The sequence below is a fragment of the Prunus avium genome, chromosome 6 (genome assembly GCF_965620075.1).
Source record: "Prunus avium chromosome 6, drPruAviu1.hap1.1, whole genome shotgun sequence".
NCBI lineage: Eukaryota > Viridiplantae > Streptophyta > Magnoliopsida > Rosales > Rosaceae > Prunus > Prunus avium.
In genome coordinates this window covers 3,735,762-3,752,464 of record NC_142289.1, presented here as the reverse complement: position 1 = coordinate 3,752,464, position 16,703 = coordinate 3,735,762, and the positions used below count along the sequence as shown (strand labels likewise).

Genomic DNA, 16,703 nt, shown 5'->3' with positions numbered 1-16,703 from the left:
CCACTGTTAAACCGTTGTCTTTATAAGAATAAATTGTTACCAGAACAAAAAATAGATGGCCACAAAAGAACATTTATTAGATGGTTCATCAATAATTCTTTGAAAACTATAGGGACCCAAATCAACTTAGGGTACAAGCTACAAGAAATGAGCCAATTTGCCTAAAATGGGCTCATTCTAACAAGTATTTTGAATGTATCCGTGGCTTATATAGAGCTTTTCTAGTAGTTAACAGTCGTGTTCTTAAATCAAAGATTTATGCATTTCATTGGCATTGATGTTTAGGCCATGCGCTTGCATATTGTCAAAATGAGAGACAAGATGCTGGTTTTTCTGTGCTGCAGATTCTTCGATCGAATCTCTGCCAACAAAGAACAGCCAATTATTTTTAATCTTTTTTAATCTCCTTCTGAACCTCAAAGTGTTTAGGTGAAGAACATTCCATGAAAGTTGATTCTAATACAAGAAACATATTTAACTTTGTTTATTATGTTTTTGTCAACTTGCAGAGTTTAAGAAACCACAATTCCCCTACTGATTTCAAGTCCTTTTTTTTCCTGACTTGTGCCTGAATTCTTCTTCATCTTGATTTCTCTGTGCATATATGGATTATATGTGGTAGCTTTGAGATATATATAAATCTTTGCAGCAGAACAAAATCTTCTGACAAATAATATTTTACATAAAATCATCATCTCCTCCACAGAGCAGAACTCATCATTGGGTTAATGATTATAAACACATTCATCTCATCAGTTGATAGAAAGTATTAAGCCTTAATATATTAGAAAAAAGAAAAGTAAAGATTCCAATTAAATTAAATTAAATTAAAACATAGGGTTATCTTGGTGTTTTAAGATTTTAAAAATACCAAAGAAATCAAATTTGGCAACTGCATTACTGTAATCCCATCTTCTCCTCTCTCGGTCTGGCCAATATTTGCAATGCTTTTTGTTCTTTACCAACACTCTTTAATTTGTAGGGCCCCAACAGATAGACCCAATAATTTGGTTCACATGCATGTATATATATAAACCATACATATAACATTTATATATTGCCCTGAAATAAAGAAAAAAATATATTCGAATTATAAAAAATAAAAAATAAAAAAGACTTAGACATATTCCACGAGGGAAACTGTACAATGATGTCTGTGTGCATGGACAAACAAAATGGTGCCTGTCGTGTATTTGAGAGAAGAAAAGGCGTGGCCTTTTTACTTGAATAGGCTTTCCTTGAAATATACCCCAAACCCAACCCATGCTCTATTGTCATCTCTCTTTTTTCTCTTTTTGGTATGAAATTTTCAAATTGAAAGTTTTTAAATTTTGCCGACGGGGCTGGTCCTGTGGAAAAAGGTCTTGATAGTGTGTGTGTGAGAAACCCTCTCTCCTCGTAATTTGGGCTATGGCTTGTATTTAAAAAATAAAAAAAAATCAAAGTTTATCAGATAATTCCAAGGCTAGAAACAGTCAATGTATACATAGAGTAATATCATGATTTTACAGGCATGCATGCACATTGTTTCTCGTTTCTGTGTTTTTATTCTTTAACTAACTTTAATTCTACTATGTACCATTGGGTTGTCCACGAATTGTCAATTATGAATTCCTATACATTTATATATGTTTGCCCTATCTGTTTTCATTCCCTAGAGCAAGATTTACCCTTGTCTTGCTCCATAATGGAAAGATGCTTGGTGATGAATTCACCTCTCTTTCTTTTGGACCCTCACTCACTCACTCACTCACTCACTCACTGTTATGAATTTTCCTCTGATGAGCCTGCACTGCACAGAGTCTATTCTATTATCTTCTTTCTACACATCTCACTAAAAACTCTCTCTCTCTCTCTCTCTCTCTCTCTCTCTCTCTCTCTCTCCTTACTTCTTTTCTTGAAGTTTCAGCATCTTGGAGGGACCCAATTCTGTGGTTCCTCACAGAAGTAGTAAAAGTTTAGGCCCACCCTAGGGACACCGCACACGGTATGCTCTTGTCTTGTGATATATTATAGTACGAAAAATTATAGCTAGCTTTGTCATAATATGTCACCTCCCTCCTCCTCCACCTCCATGCCACTGTACACTTAAATATCCTCCTCAATTTTCTTTTGTACTTAATTGGAAAATTTCTTCAGCTCTCATGTCTTGAAGATAATAATCTCTAGTCTATTTGCCACCCAAGAAAAACAATCAGACAAGAATTTATGGCCGTTGTTGCATTGCAAGTCATTTCTCATATATATTTTTTCCTTCACCAGTACTATAGCAGGTGGATTTCTATAAATATATGATGTGGGAATCTTGCCTTGCCTCCCATATTATTTTCATTTATTTATGCTTGGCACACCATGAACTTTATCAGCTTGTAGTAAAAGGAAGACAACCATTATTTCGTGTCTTCATCAGCCATTGAGTCTTGGAGGGAGAGGAAGTGACTTAAAGACTGTTAAAAACATGAAAAGTGAAAAACATCTCCATCTCTAGGAGACATTGATAGACATCCATTTAAGAAAAATGCCCGCTTGAATTTCTGCACTGGAAAATATAATTTTCTCTATCTATATTATTTCAATGTGAAAAGGATCAGGAAAGAAAGTGATGTGTATATATAAATAATATATATAACGTCTAAATATAAATAAATAAAATGGATCCCAGGAAACCAAATATATTTGGTTATCTTGCAGATGGAGTCACAATCACCTCTGGACTTCAGATTTGAAAAGGTGAAGGCGAAAGTGAAAGTAATGATACTGGTTGTGGTTGAAACTGAGTATATTTGGAAAAACTTAATTTTATTACTTACATAATTCTTGTACTGTATGACCTATGCTGGTGTGACAAGAATCACATGACATTCCACGTCAGTAGAATATTTCTTCGAGAAAAAAAGCATATACAACCACTATTCAATTTTCATCCACCACACATTGAACCCCAATAAATGTTTTTTGATGTTTTCAATTAAATCTGCAATAATTGGATGAAGAACATGAAATATTTATTTCATGCACAAACCTAAGGATTTGGATGAACATAAGCCTCAGATGAAGATATCACAATATATATGGTGATTAACAATGAAAATATAAAGGCTGATAAATTTGGTATTGGACACATTTACAAAAAAAATAAAAAGAAAATTCTATAAGCACACACCTGTAAATTGTAAAACCAGAAGAAGTCTTACTTCCAAGCCCTCTCTCTCACTCTCTCTCTCTCTCTCTCAAACTGACAACTTCTGATGATGATGTTGAAATTTTTTGTTCTCAAAGTTAGCTAGATAGAGTAGGTTGTCCTGCACCTGATGATTTTGAATGATAATACAAACTAAAGGGTCTGTCCAAAAGCTACAGCAAGTCTCTGAAGATCCTTTGTACACATCTCTGAAGCTTGAAAAGCTTGTTGGTTCTGATGGTGCCAAGTTGAAGTTGTAGTTGTTGCACTTGAACTGTTTGACAAAAACTGTGACGTTTCTGGTTTGACCTGATCATGAGTGTATGTATTATTATGTTGAAAGGCTTGATGATGGTTTTGTATAGCGGTTGCTGTTGTTCCCATCAGAAATGGACTGTGGAGATATTCAGACCATTTTATCTCTTCTGCATCGTCAGATTTTACAGGCTCTGGCAGGCCCCAAGAAAAAGCTGCAGCGCTGCTGTCAAAGAAGCTGTTGCTGCTGTTGTTGTTGTTGTTGTTGTTGCTTTGGAGTTCCATGTTGCTGCTGCTGCTTCTGTTGCCATTGTTGCTGAAGGTGTTTGAATCCCAAGTGGACGAATTATCAGAGGGGAGGCTGATGGAAGGCTTCACACGTGTGGGGGGAGTTGTGAAGATTGATGAGCTTGATGACATGGTTGGAAGAAGACTTGGTGTCATGCTAGAACTGAAGTCTACCGGTAGCATCTCAGAAGACCTTGGATTTTGATTGAGGAAGCTGAAAGTGGTATTTGGATTTACTGCTAGCCCCATATCTGATCCATAATTGGATTGGTTTTGATGAAAAGAGAAATACCCCACCAAATCATAGGGCCTGCAACTGCTGGTGGAGCCTTCATGTGAGGTAGTACAAGCTCTGTCCAGGAAGAACTCTTGGGTGGATGGATTAACAGCAGTCAAATTCTTGCTGCTGCTGCTGCTTCCATTGTTACTGTTGTTGTTGAGGACCTTGGAGCTGGAAGAAACCTCAACCGGGTACCGGTTTTCAGGGACTGCAGGTGGCTTTGAATTCACTGCCTCAGCAAGATTGAGTTCATTTGATCCCACAGAGGCTTTCTCATTGCTTTTGTAGGTTGGGGAGAGCTTGCTAATCTCTTTGTCATCTTGATCAAGTACCTCTGAGAGTGGTTTGTGAGTGTTGGGATCAATGCCTCTTTGTCTCAGCTTCTTCTTAATGCAGGAATTCCATAAATTCTTTATCTCATTATCTGTCCTTCCAGGTAACTGAGCAGCAATCTGAGACCATCTGACATGTAGCAGCAGAATTGATTTTATTAATTGCCCAGAAGATGAATTGAAGAAGGAAAAAGAAAAACCAAGTTAACATAAATTACCTGTTTCCAAGAACTGCATGAAGTTCTATTATCAAATTCTCTTCTTGCTGTGAGAATGGCCCTCTCTTCAAATCAGGCCTCAGGTAATTTATCCACCTTAACCTGCAACTCTTCCCACACCTTTGTAGACCTGCCAATATATCATACCACATGTCACATAAAGAGAAAGACCTGTAATTTTGTTCCCTTAATTTGCAAATTAAAAGACAAATTAGAGTACCTGCTAGCTTAGGCACTGAGCTCCAGCAGCCATGACCATGCTTGGTGATGTAATTGAGAAGCTTATCATCCTCCTCAGGAGACCAGAGGCCTTTCCTTAGCTTCTGCTTGTAGCAACAAGAGTGCCTCCCCATGTGGAGTCCAAGACACCTGCAATGCTGGCAGAAACTTTATAAAAGTGGCTAAGTTTTTTTTATAGAGACCCTGATGTGAATTTGTCAGCAACAGGAGAGGGGGCTTTGATATGTATGCTTTCTAGGAAGTGAAGTGGTGGAATTTGAGAACAGAGAGAGAGAGGACAGAGAGAGAAAGAGATGATAAGGAGTTAAGAAAATGAAATGGCAGCCTGGTAGGGAATCAATTTAATAGGAGGAGCCTCAAAGAGAGAAGTCACATTCATGAGGGTGATTGGAGATTGTAGTTTGAAAATTAGTGAAATTGGCTAAAATAGCCTCTCTCTTCTTTTTTTTTTCTTCACAATTTCTATTCTAAAATAGCCTCCCTTGCATTAAAGAGGCACTATAGGGACGACAAAGAGGCACGGTATGTGGCAAGGCTATTATAGAATAAAAGTTGTAATAAAAGGGCTATTTTAGCACAAACCCCTTTGAATTAACATTTCATTTTTCTCGAGTTGGGTTCCTCTACTTTCTACTGCAGGGTCCAAGTCAGCTTCTTGACCTACACATGGTGGGCTCCACCGCTATCCGACGGTCCAGATTGCAACTGAAAGTGCCTAGTTGATGGATAGGATCATAAGAGTGAGATGGAGCTCCAATTATTTGACTTTGATTAGTCTCGTCAAGGTTTTAGAATTTCAGAATTTGGCTTCACTTCTTGAGCATTTGTTGAAAGATATATAATCCATCCATGGAAAAGCTTGGACTAGCTAAAAAAAAAGTCCTAGAAGCGCGTGTTATTTAAGGTTTTAGGTGATGAAAATGAACCGGTCTACAAAACATATTTGGTAAAAATGGAAAATGACAACTCTTTAGTTCGTATTGAATTTTAAGCAATACCCTACTTCATCAAAACTCTATCCAAAGATTCTTGACACAAAAACAGACACGTGAATTGGAAAAGGGAAAATTTCTCTTGAAAAGAAATCTCCATGACTAGTATCCTTTGCTAATATAGGCTAGTGTAATAAATCATTGATAACTAAGGCTCAATGTATCCGTTATTTAGAAACGTTTTCTACGCTTGTAAACCGTTTCACATGTTATGTTGTTAGATTGTTAATCTGAACGGTTGATGAAATAAATTTTTTGCGCATGATTTAATCCTTATTTATCATAAGATTTGTATGATAAATATTTTTTTAATTATATGTATTATTAAAAGTAGAATACTCCATTGCTACACACCCCTTTATTGACTAACTTTTCTGTGAGATACTTCTCGTATTTTATTGACCTCCTTTTTTTTTCTATTGGCTTTTTGGGTAATTTCCCCAAATCATGATTACTTTGAAAAGTTTCATAATTGATTGCAAAAGAATGAAATATTTCCAAGATATAGCAAAGAAATTGGGGTCTATTTATGCTTTCCTAGAAAATCACTCAAATCCTGCCAACTCCTCTGTCATGCATCACTTGTTTTCCAATTTACCTCAGAATTTTCTTTGCATTTCATTCAGTCTTCTGACCTCTTTAGCAACTTGTATTACTATGTGTAATGCCAATTAAGGGTATCCAAGTATGAAAGAAGTAACTACTAATTACGGGCACATTCTTTTTATATTGAAAATGACAATAAATAATGACAAAGGCATAGCTGTCCTTTTTTTGGTTGATTAAGTATTTTGAAATCTGAATGAAGACAAATTGGTTGAATTATTAAAATTATTTGCATCAGATGAGCTCTCACAACAATATATCAGTTCATTTAAGACAATTTGTTTTTACCATTCTGTATGAGTTTGTCTATATGGGCAAAAACATAAGAAAAAGACCTAAACTTTTGTTGGCAGAGGCTTCTATTGGACAATACTGATATTATGAATGATACAGTTGCATTATTTTTCTTTCGTATAAGCGATTGGCCGAGGGGTGCCTCTGGGTTTCGAACCTCTGCCCACATGGATGGAGGTGAAAGAGCTCAACCAACTGAGTTATCCCACTAGCATACAGTTGCATTATTGAAGTGAAGCAAAATATACAGTGGCAAATGTTGAAGCAAAATATACAGTGGCAAATGTTGTATGCTAGGACCTTAAAATGGTATATGATCAAATTAAATTAAATTAAATTAATCTTCTTTATAATAGTACAGATAAGCTAAATTAATGTAAAAACCAGAAAGAGAAAAAAGCAAAAGCCAAAATAAGGTGACGACTAAAGTATGAATTTATCTCCTTTTATAGTTCTGGATGACAGAATATTCTATGTGCAGAGTATGCATGGCATACAAACATCCAAACTGGTGAATAATAAATAATTTTCCCAAATAAATTAACAATTTCCTTAAACACATTCCAAATTTTTAGAAAGAGGTTTAATCTAATAATAATAATAATAATAATAATAATAATAACTTTTTTCTTTTCTGTGATAGCCTGTCAAGTTGTTCTTGTATTATGAAGCTTCCCTTGACCTTAGCAATGTCTGAATTCAGAACATCCTGCTGTGAATTGTTTATTAAAAATGGTTCACAGACCCAATGAGAAGATGCTTGTAATCTCCATGCCTCATCATGAACCATATGAGCTGTTCTTATGAAGTCAACTATTGTTACATGTTTATTCCCTTGTTCTTTTTGCTTGATATATCATATGTTTATTAATCTGTCGGCTTTGCTGTCATTTCTATGCTTTCACTTTTATTTAATCAATTAATTATCTGCATATTGAAACTGGTTTTATCTGTGTGTTTACTTCCTAACGTATAATAATTTTTATCTTTTTGACCCTCCATTCTAGGGAATGAAAATCTCTGTCTTCTGTCCTCAAATGATTGGCAGGTTTTAAAAATTTCATAGCCCCCTGTACATGTAACTTCTTTCATCTTGGTTAAATTAATGAGGCAACTGTAGGGGTAACTAGTGTTCGTTTACCTTGGTCCGTTAAGGGAGTAATTTTTCAATGTGACCGTAACACCACAAAATCTTGTAAACAAGTTTATTCATGTTGACATTGATGAAAACAGCGGTCTGTTAACGGAGTAATTTTTCGATGAAACTATAACACCGCAAAATCAGGTGAACAGACTTATTCAAGTTGATATTGGTGAAGATAGTGTTTACATTACTGTGCAGTCGTCACCAAGAACAAGAGGTGCATATTAAGGGGTGTCTCTTAAGCACTTTAAGTAATCATGGCCAGACAAAGCTTGGGACAGATCTAATCTGAAATCGCTTCGAGAAATTAATGTGCATTTGTAAATTACAAGTTGCTGAGCTGGATTTTGGCTAGAGAAGGTTGAATTGAATGAATATACTCGAGAACTTAACCATATGAAGGGAAAACATTGGTCCCCCAAGTTTAGCAGTTGCAAGGAAGAACACATCAAAATTGAACTTGCATTAAGAAAAAGGGTTTTTGTGGGGCTTTGCTAATCAATATTTCTACCCTTTAATTAATCTTAGCTTATTATATTGGTCCACAGTGTACTATGCCATAAAGGAGAGAAAGAGAACCGTTGAGTAGAAGAAGGCCTAATCTGCAAGCCTTTTGCAGCAGAGAGAGTTGTGTGGTGATGTGATGTAAAATCAATAATTTATTATTTATAATTTATAATTTTTTTTTTTATAGGGGGAGACAGTGAATTCGTTTATTCAACAGTCATCACAACACCATCATTGTGCTGAGAGCTTTCCCTTCAACTCAATGCATTTTTCTCTTTCTTTTTTCTTTGTTTTCTCATCTTTTTGCATGTTTCTAAATCTGTATTAATGAAATTACCCTCTATAAGTGTGTCATGGTTTCTCTGTTGATTTGAAGTCATTAGCATTGAGTCATAATTTCGACCAAGTGAAAAAGATCAGTGAACAGTTTTTGGTACATCAGCATTGTGTCACAAGTTAAGTTTCACATCAGGTAAGAATGAGTTTGATCTTGTGGTAATGATGGTGTAGGCCGGAAGCATCACCTAACATGCTAGTCTTTCGGGTCGAATGACAAGCCCCCGGCTTGTGACAAACGGTATCAGAGGAGGCCTAAATCCGTTATGCGGAGTCACGCAACTAGTTTTTGTGATCTAGCTAGACAGAAAAGTGATATGTAAAAACGTTAACAACTTAACATATATGTAGTTGGTTTATCTACTCTCATTATTTTCTTCATTCTGTAAAAGATGAAGAAGCCCTTTTGCACCAGTTGATTCGTGTGAGCTCACTTTACAGAAATCTTCCACTCAAGGGTTTTCCAGAATTCAGACTACTTGAGGCACATATATTCTGTGGAAAGAAGATTGGCTAGTCTTATCAAATTTAGTTCTCTGTATCTTAGACAAAGTGTGAGTCATCAAGTGGGCAGGTTTTGATAACTATTAGTACTACTTTAACAAATTCATCATTTAAGCAAGTGTAAATTATACCATCTAATTAAGTAAAGAAAAGGCACTGATGCAAAAGGCCTGGTTGATGGGAAATTTGTAAATGAAATTCATGGAAAGAAAGATTTGGAAGATCATAATTAGAAAAGAAAGTCATTGAAATGGAGGGAGACACAATCCATACGCCCTTGAAAGATGGAGATGCCCTCTTTTGCATTATCTCGAAAGCCATCTTTTCATAAGCTTAATTCAAAAACAGACAACAATTGACAGTCAAGAAGAGCAACCCTTGCTCCATATACCACAGAATGACACCTTATATTGCTAAATGAATTCTTTTAAACAACAGATGTTTATTTCCATCCACTCAAATTAAGGCAGGCAGCAGCCAATCTTCTGCCCACATTTTCTCTCCTAAAGTTGGCAAAACCAGGACAGCAGCCGAAAAATGTGAGGATTCTTGGGATTTTTGTGATTATGCATGTTTGTGCGTTAAGATTGTGAGTGAGGACATATCTTTTTAGCCATTGCTCAAATTTTATGGCTAGAAATTGGTACAACATGGAAAACACAGGTGAGAAGGGAAAAAGAAAATGTGGGGAAACACTCCACATTGTGTTGCTGGGCAAATGGATCTAATAGAGCCTTGAAAGGTTACATTTGAGATGACCTTAATGTATCTACTCAATTGGCCCATTAGCGCCAGTTGGAAACATAAGCACATGGCTATCTCATGAGATTTAGTTAAATCACAACTAAACTTAATTATCTTGTCAGAGAGTGTGATGATGATGATAGAAACATGAGCATCAGCATCATGAGCCATGACGTTTTCTTGATTGCCATATAGGGAAGCTTAAGATCTCAAAAACAATCATGATTAAGTAAAACCACTGTTCTTTCAAATTAATCCCCGTGTATTAGTTTTTTTAAATAGCTTATTAGCAACACTTAATCATGCAGAAAAGGGATGTAGCCCTTGATTTGTGTCAAGTTAAATTACAGAGTACATTGGGCAATTGACTTTAACAAGAAGGCAACATTATAAGAAGTGTGTTTGAAAGCCATTTAATTAATCCCATCAATTATCAAAAAGCTTTGTCTGGTTGAAATGCTCCCCTTTGTACCCCATCCTTGAATAATTACATCTTTGCTTTTGCTTTATAGTGGGAAATGATAGTCAACTTTCTTGCCTCAGTTACATCATTACTTCTAATTTTGGGGGAGAGCCTCTGCCCTTAATGAACTGTTTGAGATTCTAATGGGAATGCTATGAGAAATTGAGCCTTCTCAATCAGTGTGCTTTTGAGAACTGATGGCATACTCTCATTGGTGCTTTCCTTAACAGATTTTGATTAAAGGTGTCTAATCAAATTTATTATGATAAAAAAAAATAAAGGAGAAACAGGAGGTCCATGACAGATTGTTCAAAATCTAATCCATCACAGTACTAGGACCTAATTGGTAAATCCATCCCTTCCTATATCTCATTGGCAAACATTTGATAGCTATAGTGGGTGGCGGCTAGCCGTTAGTATACATGAATTCTACTATAAATGCATATGAACGGTTGACAATCATTCACACACACGCATGAGTGCCTCAATATGATTATTTTCCCTTGACCACCCTTCACATGTACCATTTGCCCAACATGGCATGACCCTTTCATTAGCACAGCCTACTTAGAAACTGACACTTGGTTAGGGCTTCCTCACTTTTTTGGCTTTGGTTTACACTCTAGAAGAAGCACCAGCATTTTTGCAACTATGCTTAAAGTTACACTTGGTGTCAGTAGAAAACCCATTGTTAAGCAGATTCAGGGCTAGCGTTTGAATCTTGTTATCCAGCATGCAATTTTAGTCTCTATATAGGTTATGAAATTCCATTTTGAAAGGTTTTCTAAGTTCAAAGATAATGGAATCAATGGACTGTTTGAACTTTGAAACAAACCATCTAATGGTGGTGAGGACCTCATCTAAGGCCCTCACTATAGAATTCTACCCTAATGGTGTATCCGGAACACCTAAAAATTACTCCATGGTGATATCAATCGGTTCTCTTCTTGGAGTCTTGGTCTGCATCTTGGTTTACACAAAAAGAAAAAGAAAAAGAGAAGAAAAAAAAACATTATGGATATAAAGTCTCTCAAACGCAAAAATCCAGATGAAAACAAAAAGGCCCAAACCCAAATTCCTAACAATCTTAGACTTGCAGAAGGAAGAAAAGCCTCATGGCTATGAAGCTTGCCATGCCATCAAACAACTTTTGGGCTTTTGGTCTACGAGGCTCATACTTCTTTTGAAATCAAAAGGCAAAGGCTCATCAACAAGAAGCTTTTGCATCTGAGGCCCACAGTTCTTTTTCTTTTTAAATTTGGTGGGCTCAGTTGTTAGCCACATGCTTCACTTTTTTCCTTTTTTCTTCTTTTTCTCTCTCTTTTATTCTTTTGCATATGAAAGGTTAATAAAAAGTTTACCAACAAAGTCTAATAACATGTGATTGGTGCTTATAATTTTCTTTAGATTCGACCATAACATAAAAGAAAATTCAAATTAGAAAAACAACGTATAGATAGAGATTAAATCACAAGATACATAAGAAGCAAAAATTTCGTCTAAATGCATTTTCATAATCGCAATCAAGAGATCCTCAAGTCAAAACTTCAATAAAAATATGTGAAAAATACCTGCGATCGAGTTTATAAGTCTTCCTAGTCCTCGCTACCAATATTTGAAAACTACATTTCTGATAATAATAAAAAATCTGTATTTCTTCAACTAGTTCTCCGTAGACTAAAAAATACGCATAAATTACACGTAGTGGATCCCAGCTTCAAGGGATTGATTGGTGCTGTGCATGGCCGCCATGGCCCAACATGGACGCAAAACTTGTTCTTGACCCAAAAATAATTTTCAGACCGTTAAAACGCAGGAGGCTCTGGTGCCGTCCACGCCCAACTGTAGCTGTCACTCGCTCCATTTATATATATATATATATATATATATATATATATATATATATTTTTTTTTTTTTATTTCTGTTGATAAACAAAAAGTAATTAGTTCTTTAAGCCTAATCATTGCCAGTGTTGCCAGGACCATGTGATGTGGCCTGCCAATTGACAACCTGTTTTTCATTTGTGTGTGGTAGCTCTTCATCTTCTTCTACTTCCCATAACTTCACTTGGCTTTTTTCGGGTTGTTCGTTGCCAACAGTCTTGTTCCTCCTTTCCTCTCCCTTTTCTCTTCTTTTTTTATTGCCTCTGCTTTTCACTTGAACATCTTAATTCCTGCTGCTTGGTACAAGTGTTAAGCTTGCTCTTGATCCTCTCATGGCTACAGAAACTGCTGCATCACATCATGTTCCTACCACTGATGATGAGGTTAGTTCATTCAGTGATCAAGTATGATCCTCCTTTCAGGGATTTCAAAGTTCATATGATCCAGAGTTGATTTTATGTGTTGTATTGTCTTATGTTTTGTGAACTATAATCTATCAAAACCCAGTTAAGATTATGCTTTAATTTGTTATATTTTTCATGTTATTGGGTATTAATTGATATTTTTCATGAATGATTATGTATTTTTTCCCTCAACACCAACTTGAAGCATCATGCAAGTAACCTTGTCTTTTTCATGGTTTGTGATTTGGAGGTGTCCTGCTTTTTACTTATATCCATATTGGATATATATGTATATATATATATATATATATATATATATATATAAAAGAATATATAGGTTTGCAACTTTCAAAGTAGGGGTTTTAAAATCTATCCATATCATGAACATCCTGATGAAGAAGATAGATGATATGTGTTTTATATTTTCAACAAGTGATATTTTGAATATTTTACCATGAAAATAATTCAAAACAAGTAGAGATATGAATAACACATAAAGGGCACCATCTTCTGTTTAGCAGAGGATGCCACAGATGTCTTCTTCATATGATGCAGAGCTTTTTATTAAACAATAAAGTTTCCCTTGGCCAGATGCAGATAGGCTTGATATTGGTTGTTTTCAAGTTCTACACATATGTGGTTGGCTTTCTTATTTGAAGTGGACACAGAGATCTCAGTAACTAGTTCTTATCAAATTTATTTTTGGATGAAATTATAGATGCCCAAAGAGATTAAAAGCAATGCTTGTAGTGCTCTTGTTGCCAGTTTCTTTACTTTATCTCTTTTGTGTATGTTTGATTAATACCTATGCAGCTAGCAATACTTGGCTAGGTTGTTTATTTCTATGCGAAGCCCTCTTCCTCAATGGATTTATTTATTTTACTGCTGATCATCTTTTAATCACTGCAGCAAGTTGAAAAGAAGGTGAGTGAAGAAGAAAAGGCTTCTGAAAAAGAAAGTGTTTCTTTACCCCAAGGAAGTGGAGAAGAAATAACCAAAACTGAGGATGCAACAAGTTTAGCAACACCAGCTGAGTCTGAAGGTGTTGATCATAAGAACATTGAGCCTCCTGTAGTCGAGGCTGAGAAGACTAATGGTGCTCCTGTGCCAGATGTTCCAGTGGGAGTCGAAACGAAGGTGGAAAATGAATCCATTGCTGATTCACAAACACCCGCTATTCCAAAGCAAGTGGCTGATGCTGCTGAGAGCCCAATAGAGGTTAAGACAAACATCGAGTCTGTAGTAGGAGAAGCACCAAAAGAACCATCAATAGGTATCATTGAAATAGGCCAAGTGGAGCAACCAAAGATAGTTGATGCTCCTCAATCATCAGTTGAAGCCATTGAGAAACCAAAGGAGTCAGTAGCAACAGTCCTAAAAGAGATTAAAGACTCAGAGCCAGAGCTTGCTATTGCAAAAGTGGAGGAAAAACCAAAAGACCAATCTGAATTTTCTCGAGTAGAGAAAAAACACGATGAGGAGCCTGAAGAGCGCCTGCAGGATGAAACGGTGAAAGATGAAGGGTCTGTAGCTGACAAGGTTGAGCATATCACATTCTTGGAGCAAGGGAAAATTGAAACAGTCGATACACCTAGTCTAGCAGTGGAGGAAGAACCAGAACAACCTAAACTTACAGCAGAAGAGAAGAAATATGATGAAGTTGAGCCTGAGAAAAGTGTGGAGGATGGAGGAGTAAAAGATGACGGATCTTCATTTGGTAAGGTTGAGGAGCCCACATTCCTGGAAGAAGGGAAAACTGATAGAGACGACAAGCCTAGTCTAATCGAAACTCCAGAAGAGGCTTCACTTAGTCGGGAAGCTCAAATCAAGCTACAAGATGAAGGGGATTCTTCTCTACCTGAAGTCACAGAAAAGATCACTACTGAGGACCAAAAGAAAGAATCAAGTGGGGTTGATGTGGTTGAGAAGCTAGCAGAAGAGGCAGCAGTGGAGACTGAAAAGTTTGGAGAAGAGAATGTGGAGACTGGAAACGTTGAAAGGGAGAATGTGGAAACTGAAGATACAACTCAACCAATTAAAGAAGACAGAAAGAAGGAAATAAGTGGGTTTGATGTGGTTGAGAAGCTAGCGGAAAAGGCAGTGGAACTGGACACGGTTGGAGAAAAGGAGGTGGAGACTGAAGAGGATGTAAAGGAAACTATAGAGGATGAAAAGAAAGAATTAAATGGGGCTGATGTAATTGACAAGCAAACAGAAGAGGCAGAGGTGAAGTTCGAAAAAGTTGAAGAAGAGAATGTGGCAAAGAATGTTGAAACTGAAGATAATGAAAAGAGGAATGTTATAAGTGAGGATTCAGCTAAACCGATTGAAGAGAAGCAAAAGAAAGAAGTTGGTGGGGTTGATGTGGTTGAGAAGCTAGCAGAAGTGGCAGCAGTGAAGTTGGAAAATGTAGAGAATGTTATAAGTGAGGATTCAAGTCAACCAATTGAAGAGGAGCAAAAGAAAGAAGTAGGTGGGGTTGGTGTGGTTGAGAAGCTAGCAGAAGTGGCAGCAGTGAAGTTGGAAAATGTAGAGAATGTTATAAGTGAGGATTCAAGTCAACCAATTGAAGAGGAACAAAAGAAAGAAGTAGGTGGGGTTGGTGTGGTTGAGAAGCTAGCAGCAGTGGCAGCAGTGAAGTTGGAAAATGTAGAGAATGTTATAAGTGAGGATTCAAGTCAACCAATTGAAGAGGAACAAAAGAAAGAAGTAGGTGGGTTTGGTGTGGTTGAGAAGCTAGCAGAAGTGGCAGCAGTGAAGTTGGAAAATGTAGGGGAAGAGAAGGTGGAAAAGAATGATGGAATTGAAGAGAATGAAAAGATAAATGTGATAACTGAGGATTCAACTCAACCAATTCAAGAGGACCTAAAGAAAGAATTAAGTGGGGTTGATGTGGTTGAGAAGCTAGCAGAAGAGGCAGTGGTGGAAATAGAAAAGTCTGGAGAAGAGAATGAAACAAAGAATGTGAAACTTGAAGAAAACGAAAACAGAAATGTGATTAATGAGGTTTCAACACAACCACTTGAAGAGGAGGTCAACAGCTCTATTTCTCCCGCTGAAGTTACAGAAAAATCATTTGAGGGAGCTGAGAAATATGTTGAACCTGCAGTGGAAAATGAAAGAGCAGAACAGATAAAAGATGAGACTCCAGCTAAAGTTGAAACCAAGAAAGATGAGAGTGTGGAGGAAAAGCAAGATGAAGTTACTAGAGCTGATGAACCACTTAAAGATTCCAAGCAATCTGAGTCAGAAGTAAAAGGAGAGGATAAACTGGAGGAAAAACAGGATGAAACAGATGCTGGTAAATTGGAGAAAGTCGATGACGATGTAGCAAAATCTAAACAGAATATAGAGCCTCCTCCCACCAAGGATGGTGATCAAACAAAACCCTCCCAGGACCTGCCAAAGGAAGCTCCAGCTAAGCCCTCTCAGAAACAGTCAAATACCATTTTGTCGAAGGTAAAGCAGTCACTGGTGAAGGCAAAGAAGGCAATCATTGGGAAATCTCCAAGCTCAAAAAACCCTGCCTCTGGAACCAAGGATGATATTAAAGTCAAATAATGAGATGGAATATTAGTTTGCATATATCACATATTGTATCTTCCCTCATTCTTGTGATGTTTATATGATTGTGGTTCCCCCCCTTGGTGTTGCTGCTCACTCTCAGATCATGGCTTGTGTTTTGATGGTAAAAGGATGCGTGCATATAGAACATATAGGCTCCTGCCAGACTCAGTAGCGTAAAGTGGTGTGTATATTGTTAGTATCTTCCCCTCTTGACACTGTTGATTTGAGTTGTAGATTGTAATTACTGTCTGTGTTTTGGTGCTTGATTGTTGTTAGTTATCGCCAAGAAAGAAGTTTAATATTGTGAAAAATGGAATGTGGATTTATGTTCAAGTTTCAATCATCATTTTAATCAAAATACCATTTACTTTAGCCATTAGTTGTGCATTTCAGTTGAAAAGAAAATAAGATTGCAAGCCCAGTCAAGATCTATGAAGAATTGGTCGAACTTGGGAAACACGACG

The 16,703-nt window shown here is 36.7% G+C and overlaps 2 protein-coding genes across 2 annotated transcripts; one reads left to right on the top strand and one right to left on the bottom strand.

Moving 5' to 3' along the window:
* Positions 1-3,047: 3,047 nt before the first annotated feature.
* On the bottom strand, positions 3,048-5,140 carry LOC110770604 (transcription factor MYB61). Its single transcript, XM_021974778.2, has 3 exons — positions 4,775-5,140; positions 4,555-4,684; positions 3,048-4,466 (listed from the first exon to the last, which is right to left on the bottom strand). The coding sequence occupies exons 1-3, from the start codon at positions 4,905-4,907 to the stop codon at positions 3,335-3,337; spliced, it is 1,395 nt and encodes a 464-aa protein (XP_021830470.1). The 5' UTR covers positions 4,908-5,140; the 3' UTR covers positions 3,048-3,334.
* A 7,195-nt stretch (positions 5,141-12,335) lies between these two features.
* Positions 12,336-16,582, top strand: LOC110770587 (uncharacterized). The gene is made up of 2 exons (XM_021974753.2): positions 12,336-12,651; positions 13,582-16,582. The coding sequence occupies exons 1-2, from the start codon at positions 12,601-12,603 to the stop codon at positions 16,231-16,233; spliced, it is 2,703 nt and encodes a 900-aa protein (XP_021830445.2). The 5' UTR covers positions 12,336-12,600; the 3' UTR covers positions 16,234-16,582.
* The last annotated feature ends 121 nt before the right edge of the window (positions 16,583-16,703 follow it).

What these genes read in the sequence shown, in the direction of transcription:
- LOC110770604 (XM_021974778.2), bottom strand. Translation starts at nt 4,907, where the DNA reads ATGGGGAGGCACTCTTGTTGCTACAAGCAGAAGCTAAGGAAAGGCCTC. An exon ending in CTCAGTGCCTAAGCTAGCAG is followed by an intron (nt 4,685 to 4,774) that starts GTACTCTAATTT and finishes ATATATTGGCAG; the next exon opens with GTCTACAAAGGTGTGGGAAG. An exon ending in CATGCAGTTCTTGGAAACAG is followed by an intron (nt 4,467 to 4,554) that starts GTAATTTATGTT and finishes GCTACATGTCAG; the next exon opens with ATGGTCTCAGATTGCTGCTC.
- LOC110770587 (XM_021974753.2), top strand. Translation starts at nt 12,601, where the DNA reads ATGGCTACAGAAACTGCTGCATCACATCATGTTCCTACCACTGATGAT. An exon ending in TTCCTACCACTGATGATGAG is followed by an intron (nt 12,652 to 13,581) that starts GTTAGTTCATTC and finishes TAATCACTGCAG; the next exon opens with CAAGTTGAAAAGAAGGTGAG.